Source organism: Prionailurus bengalensis, chromosome D1 (assembly GCF_016509475.1).
Source record: "Prionailurus bengalensis isolate Pbe53 chromosome D1, Fcat_Pben_1.1_paternal_pri, whole genome shotgun sequence".
NCBI lineage: Eukaryota > Metazoa > Chordata > Mammalia > Carnivora > Felidae > Prionailurus > Prionailurus bengalensis.
This window is the reverse complement of record NC_057346.1, coordinates 61,254,438-61,262,993: the sequence shown is the minus strand read 5'-3', so window position 1 is coordinate 61,262,993 and position 8,556 is coordinate 61,254,438. Positions and strand designations below refer to the sequence as shown.

Here is an 8,556-nt window from a genome sequence, read left to right as displayed (position 1 = left end):
GTTCATTTATCCAATAAAATGACTATATTTGTACAACTAAATAAAACCATGTGTCAGACATTGATATATTAATACATAATTCCCTACTTCAGAATTCTGTGTATTATTGATCACTAACAAAGGCACAGATGAGCCTGCTTTTTCCTGAATCACTGCTCAAGGAGGTTAGATGCACACACACCCGCACATACTTCTCCACATCTATATGAGTTATGATGATAGTGTTTTAAAAATGTGAAATCTTGGTTAATAACATTTTATCATTTTAAGTAAAATGCATTATTCAAATCTCACATTTGTCTTGACTTCCTATATGAGGTCTTCTCCGATTCTTTTTAAAATCTAAATTAGTTGCTTCTCACATGTGAAAGTAGATCTTTTCTTATTCTTTTACCATGGCCTAAATAACATTAAATTATATTTGCTCAGTAGTTTATATTGTAGCTATACTCTCATCTTTTGAAATCATGGAATCTGTCTTTGTCACTGTTACACATAAAGGATAAACTGCTTCTTGGTATTGCAGAAAGATACAATAGATGTGCAAATGAGGAAGGAAGAAAAAAAACAAGAAAGATTGATGGAAGGAAGGTAAAAAGAAAAGATAAAGGAAGAAAGGAATAGAGATATGGGGGAGATTATAGGAATTAATGAGATGCTTATATACTTGTTACTCAAGTTTATCTCACCTTCTGATTCCTTTTGTTTGGGTAATATAGATTATTTAGGGGAGATCCTTATAATGTGAAACTCCCACCAACATAGACATAGTGCAAGGAGTTTCCATCATAAATGGGTAAGTATACATTTTTCCGGTGTCATTCTGTTCTTAGATCACTTCTGGATGTCAGGCTTCAGAATACAAATCTGAGCAACCCGCATGCGGATCTCCTTGGTCTTCACACCATAGACAATGGGGTTAAGGGCAGGGGGCACAAGCAGATAGGTGGTAGACAAGAGGATATGAACATAGGGTGATACATGTCCAAAACGGTGGCTGAAGAAGGAAAAAAAGGCAAGGATATAAAACTCCAGGAAGACAACAATATGGGCAGTACAAGTATTGAATGCTTTGCGTCGTGCCTCCTTCTGGGGAAGACGAAAAACAGCCTGAAATATCAGAATGTAGGAGATGAAGACAAAGATCATGTCAAAGCCTAGAATTGCAAAGGCCACAAAGAGCCCATATGATTTATTAATATGGACATCTTCTGCAGCCAACTTGACCACAGCCATGTGCTCACAGTAGGAATGGACAATGACCACAGATTGGAAAAGTTGCAGGCGTTTAAGCAGAATGGGTAAAATTCCAACAAGCACCGTTGCCCGGACTACTACCACCAGTACGATTTGAACTAGAAAGAGAGGTGTGAGGATGGATGTGTGCCTCAAAGGATCACAGATGGCAACATAGCGGTCAAAGGCCATGGCCAACAGGATACCAGATTCCATGCCCTGCAAGGCATGAATAAAGAAGAGCTGAGTGAGGCAAGCATCAAAAGCCATGGAGCACAAGCCAAACCAGAAGATGGCCAACATCTTGGGAGCGATGGCTACACAGAGACCTAGGTCAGTGGCTGCCAAAACTGCTAGGAAGATGTACATGGGTTGGTGAAGACTGCGTTCTGTAGGGATGATGATTAACAAGAAGATGTTCCCCAGCACAGCCACCAGGCACACTCCAAGGAAGGGAAATCCGATCCAAAACTGCACATGCTCTAGTCCAGGGATCCCAATCAGGGTCACAGTCTTTGGGTTCAGATATGACATGTTGGTAGATCCCATCAGGGTGATAAATCCTTTTCTCTCCACTGACTCTGATACCTATTCAGAGAAAAATTATGGGTGAAAAATAAGGGAATTCTCATCACGTCTTCTATAACATAAAAAAACATAGATGGAAATGTGGCCACTACTTTTAATTTTGGGGAATCAACAAGTCACTATTAGAACAGGATTCTTGAATATCTTTTCCCAAAGCCAGTGTGGGTGTCTGCATGAAATTGTAGAAATGGAATTTATGATTCTAAGAGCATTGATCTTGCTAGGTTCTGAAGTGTTCTCAGATGGTGTCATAGAGGACAATATTAGCTCCTTTGTCTATATCTATCTCCAAACTCCAGACACCTTTCAGATTAAGAGAAATCCCTCTGTGGCACTTGAAGGCATAGGATAGATTCTCAATCCCATAGACCTGTCCATTGTTTTCAAAGCTCAAAATCTCCAGAAAGTGGCAGCCTTTCCCAGTCTTCCCATTTTTTTTTTTTTTTGTGGTTTAGGGAGTAAAATACTGTCCCACAGATCTTAGGAATTGACTCTCAGAGTGGGGAATGAGGAGATTTGTTCTTTCTGCAAATACTGGTTGAGCTGACTATGTGCAGACCCATTATCCAGGTTCATGGAAATGATATGGAGGAGTTGTTCTTTTATCAGTAGAGGCAGAGTGTATTTGACTCACTGAGATAATTCTGTTTGGTTAGCTTTCAAAGTGGATATATAAGCAGAATGGGGTAGATGGTGATAGAAGTAGTCACAGATTCTAGAGAAGACAGAAAGTTGTGAAGATTGATAGGAAGTCAATTGAATAAACAGGCACCATAAATTAGGATAGGATAGTAACCTACAGAAACGGATCAATTGGAAAACCAGTGTAGCTTAAATATTCTGACGATATTAATGTGTTTCAGATGCAAAAAGGCAGGGTTGGCTGTGAGCCACTGTAATGTCCATAATGGAGCTCGACCTAACCTAGGTGCTTTCGTTCATTTTACTGGTGTTATCTGGCCAAGAAAATTACTCTTTTGATTGTACTGCCCCATTTCACACCCACCTCAAACTTCTGGAATTTTTATAATTTGCTCTCTTTCCTTATAAATTTATTCAGTAAACCTTATGTACTCTTTTTTACTTTTTCATTAGCCATTCTACAAGCTTAAAATCATCCAAAAGTTTCATTTTGTTTTCCTTATGATTTTGTCATAGCCAAATCATTGAATAGAGAATACCGCTCTGAATGAGATTTTGCACATTTTTCTTTGAAGGGAAACTAGAAGGATTACTGCTATAACATCATAGGAAAAAACAGACTGGTTCACAGTCAGTAGGAATATAGATGTGGCTATAACTAAGAAGTCCCTAATGCAATAAAATCTAAAATACTTTACTGCTTGATTGAAAGTAAGAGATCATTATATGACCTTCTGTAGCTACATATACCAATGGACTATGACCAAGGCAATAAAAAGCTATATATTATAGAAATTTTGTGAAAGGAAATTCCCTATGATGCCCAAATAACGAGGTTAGGTGAGGAAGTAGTGGATTCTCGAGAAGAGATTACTGATAAACATGAATATATCTTACTAAGGTGACATGAGTAGACAAAGGCAGAACCTAAAGGAACAGTAAAAGGCCACTAGATATATTTATAATGCTTGACGGTATAAGGATAAAATGCTAAATAGTATAGCATATGCTATATATAAATAATATAAATGTGTATTATATAAATGCAAATATATATATGCATTATTTGTATATTTATAATACATAAAATAATTATAATAGTTATACAAGTAATATGAATACATATTATATAAAATAAATTTATATTAGACAAATACATATTTATATAAACATTTGTGTATATAATTTATATTATATAAATATATAAGAAAATATAAAAATATAAAATGTATAAATGTAAACAAAATATATATAAAAATTAAATTTGTATATGATAAAATATACATTATATGTAAGGTTTTATATTATATATAAAAATATATATGTATATGTAATTTTTTGCATATTATGATGTTTTGATATCTTACAAAACCTTTCTGGCTGGGAGAGACCCACCCCTCTCTGGCTGGGTTAGTTAATTCTTAAGGTAACAAAGGGCCCAGCCAGGATCATACCTTCGATATGCAAACTAACCAGTCCATACCTCCTTTATCTGCCAGGAAACAGTATCCCTCTGCCTTAATTATCTTGGGGCCAAGCACCAGGAAACTAGACACTCCACCTCTAACACAAAATCCACCAAACTTATTCCAACTAACCAATTCTAAACTGTTCACACTTCCCTTCCTTCCTTTCCTGTGGAAATACCAACAAAGGCCAGAGCTTAAGCACTTAAATGCTCTGCCTTTGCCACCCTCCCCACCTCCCCCTCCTTTCCTCTGCCTCCTGATCACCCTGGTGATTTTCTATTTGGCCCTGCAAGGCCTCTGTGTCTCCTGTCTCTAGGACCTATTGGTATGATTACCTCTGTTTTCCTGAGCCTCTCCACTGTTTTTTCTTGAGGCTGCAGCAGACTGATAATCTGATAAAAAGATAACAAATAGTACGGAAAATCGTGGGATAAGAATTTAGAAATATAGCATATCATCTATTGCTGGCACTACGATATGTTACATGGAATCTTACCCAGTTCCTTAATTTTTCTCAACTGTAAATGGGAGTAATAATGGCACTTAACTCATTGAATTATTGTGAGAACTGTGTTAGTTTATATGTGAAGAACTCAGGACAATGTATGAAAGAAAGTAAACACTCAATGTTTGGTAGTTAGTGCTTGTCAGAACCTGTATAGAACTTCTTAGAATACAGACACATCACTGCCTTCTTGAGAAAGACAAAACAAAAGGTAAAACAAAAATATGGAAATGAGGGAACCCGGTGGTTCAGTTGGTTGGGGATCTAACTCTTGATTTGGCTCAGGTCAGGTCATGGTCTCACGGTTTATTAGATCGACCCCCACATCGGGCTCACGCTGACACCTCCTCCAATCCTGCACATGAGAAACTTCCTGAAAAAAGAGTTGATTAAAACTTCATGAGATGTTGAATTTTCTGGAGTGGAATACACTCCCTCAGTTTGATCTATGGGATTGGACATTCGTGTAAGCAGATGAAATGATCATTGTTACAACAACAAAAAAACGACTTCCCAATCATGTGCAGACTGTGGTGGAGTCAATATATTTCACTGATTTTAATTAATTTGACCACTTCACCTGATAAATAACCATGTCCTCCTTTAAAGTCTTAGTAGGTAGGGGCACCTGGGTGGCTCAGTTAAGCATCGGACTCTTGATTTCAGCTCAGGTCATGATCTCATGGTTTGTGAGTTTGAGTCCTGCATTGGGCTCCACACTGACAATGGGGAGTCTGCTTGGGACTCTCTCTCCCTCTCTCTGCACCCCCCAAACAAAATTAAATTTAAAAAACCTTAAAAATAAATAAAGTCAGTAGGTAGATGGAAAACCCGTAAATAGGAAAAGTAATTTCTAGTAGCTTCTAAGGCCATAAAGGCATGCATCTTATGCAATCTTTCTGTATTAATCAGATCAGAAAAATGTTCATTCCTGGTCCCTGAGTAAAAGAGAAGGAGAGAAGAATAGGAAGATGTCTTAAATGGAGGCAGGGTAAAGTATAAGAAACAAGAGACCAATATACTAGATTTTGATGCCCCAGATAAAGAGAAAACTATATTTCAGGAGATGAGTTATGAGCTATGCTTATGGTGGCAACAAGCCCAGATAGTGAAACTATTAAAGGCAATAAGTAGGACGTTCCCATTTTTTACTTTCTCTTCATATCTTACAAGCTTTCCTGCTCAAACTGCAAACACACGCACACACACAAACACACACCATTCAAAAACATGGATTATCTTCTTATTTTTTATAAACCAAGCAATGCTAGAACTATTTTGTAGTAAACACTAGAGAAGGAGCTTGAAAACCTTATGTTATTTTATTTTCTTTATTTTATTTTATTTTATTTTTTTATTTTTGCCCTGCCACTAATTAACTGGGATGGCAGTTCATAGTTTTCTTCACATGGGATTAAGAAGATGGTACTGGATTACCTTTGCATCTCTTCCATCTCTAAATGACATGAATCTAGTCCATCTCTAATATTATTGACAAATGTACTTGGGTCAGAGAAAATGTGACATGTCAAAGGAAAGTATGCCACTGAAAGTTGCAGGATTAGGATCATCTAATTCTCTATCCTTTCCAGTTCCTCTTAAAATTTGCTACAATTAGAAACACTGAGCCATACTCAGGTCCCAATTAGTGGAGAAGAAATTTACCCAGAGAAAGAGAGAGCTGGCTACAATGTAAGATCAATGGATGAAGCAGCTTTTTTTTTTTTTTTTTTTGCTAGGCTTTGATTTGGAAAGGTACTAATAGCTAAGTGTTTTTTATCACCTGTCTTTAGCTGTTGCTTTTCTTGGCCTTTGAATTTGAGGTGATCCCAGGGCAATTTTCAGACCTGGCCTAGAGAGCTCACCACCTGACTGAAACTCAGCCCCATTTTGGAGGAGAAAGGTATCTCTTGCTGGAGGGCACATAGCCAGAAAGCAGTTACTCCGTAAGAAGTTATTTTCAAAGAATGAAAATCAGGGAATCTCAAATTATGGGTCATGTTCAGATCATGGTGCATCTGAGATCATTAGAAATGTGGGGGGTGGGGGGAACATCTAGGAAATGGAAAATTTGTAGATGGAAAAGAGGGAAGACAATTTAGTTCACCCTCTGGCCTATGGCCAGACTTGTGGCTTAAGGGAACAGAAAAGATGCTTATCTTTATAAATACTACTCATAGCATGCAAAATTATGTTGGAAACTTAAAATTGAAACTAAAGGACCTCTATAAAACTATCTCCCCCTTTTTGCTAAAGCAAAGGTTTCACTTCTCAGTTGCTCTTGTTTTCATCACAACATTGTATTGTTTCCTTTGTCTCTATTAAATATTTGGACTCATTTTGTTGAGGCCCCTCATGCTTATAATTAGCAACCTGAGCAAGTGCTTCCTTGTCTCCATGAAAGTTATTACCGTGTTCATAATTCTTTTACATGACTAACACCAACTTTGAAATTACTTACTATATTTATTTTATGCCAACATTGTCAAATGCCTCACATTTTCATTCTCTCACTATTCATTTCTTGGTGATTAATTTTAAAAATGGATATTAGGTTCCCCTAATGATGAGGGTTAAAACTGTAGGAACAAGTCTTTTCGATCTCTCTCTTTCTGAATGTGTGTGTGGGGGTGTCTACACACGTGTGTATAAGGGTATACACAAGGATTGGAGAGCAGGTGAATTGCAATAGTGTGTTCCAGTATAGGGTATGTATGGGCCTCATGGATACTGGGGGAAGGGTGTTGCAGTCAAGGACAACAGAAAATGCAAAGACATTGAAGTTGAATATACAATGCATGCTTGGTAGCTGTAAGGAGGCATGGGTAACTGGAAAGGAATAAGCAAGGGGGATTCACTTATAAAGGATAATTTCGAGGGGTGCCTGGGTGACTCAGTCAGTTAAGCGTTTCGACTCTTGATGTTAGCTCAGGTCATGACCTCACGCTTCCTGATCTAGCTGCACATTGTGCTCTGCCCTGACACCATGGAGCCTGCTTGGAATTTCTCTTCTCCATCTCTCTCTGCCCCTCCCCCACTCATGCTCTTTCTTTCTCTCTCAAAATAAACATTAAAAAACTAAAATAAAAGATAATTTTGAGAGATAAGAGTGGTGCAATTGTAAGACCTAGGCTCTGATTCTTAAAAAAAAAAAAAAGCGAGAAATTGAGTTTGGTTTTATAGTAGAGAAGTGTTAATGTTCTCAACTGTATTTAAGTAAACTGCCTGGCTATTCCTTTGGTAATTGGTATAAGTGGAAAATAGTTGAGACAGGGAGCCATTTATAACCTGCATCAATCAACATAGACCAACTAATGTAGTAAAAAAAATTCCCTAAATCTCAGGAATTTGTAACAACAAAGATATACTTCTCACCTATGTGTCAGTTTTGCTGCTTTGATCCAGGGCTTAGGCTGAAGGCGGAGCCCTTTTATTAACCACTGCTATTGTTGTGTCACCAGAGAAAGAGACTATGAAAGTAAATGATGAATTTAATGTTTATTTATTTTTGAGAGAGAGAGAGAGAAAGAGAGAAACAGAGTGCTAGCAGGGTAGGGGCAGAGAAAGAGGGAGACACAGAATTCAAAGCAGGCTCCAGCCTCAGAGCTGTCAGCACAGAGCTTGACCCGGGGCTTGAACCCACAAGCGTTGAGATCATGACCTGAGCTGAAGTCAGACGCTTAACTGACTGAAACATCCAGACACCCCAGTAAATGATGAATTTTAAATTATTAGTTCATAAGTGACATAAGTCTCTCCATTTCTATTACATTGACAAGGAAGTCACATGATGTAATACTGATGCGATTAATATGGAAAAAAGTATGATTAATATGGCACAGACTGATATGGGTGACATTATTAAGAAAGTTTCATAAATATTAGGGACTAATAATACAATCTACTACATTGTGACTGCAATGTCCAGAAAAAAATTAATGGTTTGTACCAGGTAGTTATTTAGTAAATGAGGTGGCCAGAAGCACTTGTTCTGGATATTTTAATAGGAACCCAACACAATGAGATTTAACCAGAAACAAAAGTTCATATCAATATATGCAGAAAAAGAATTTTCAAAAGTTCTATATGCAATCTTCATTTAAAAAATAAATATCT

At 37.3% G+C, this 8,556-nt stretch overlaps 1 protein-coding gene across 1 annotated transcript; it reads right to left on the bottom strand.

Annotated features, from left to right (window-relative positions):
- Positions 1-834: 834 nt before the first annotated feature.
- Positions 835-1,785, bottom strand: LOC122484251 (olfactory receptor 52A1-like). The gene has a single exon (XM_043582243.1). The coding sequence runs from the start codon at positions 1,783-1,785 to the stop codon at positions 835-837; it is 951 nt and encodes a 316-aa protein (XP_043438178.1).
- Between the last annotated feature and the right edge of the window lie 6,771 nt (positions 1,786-8,556).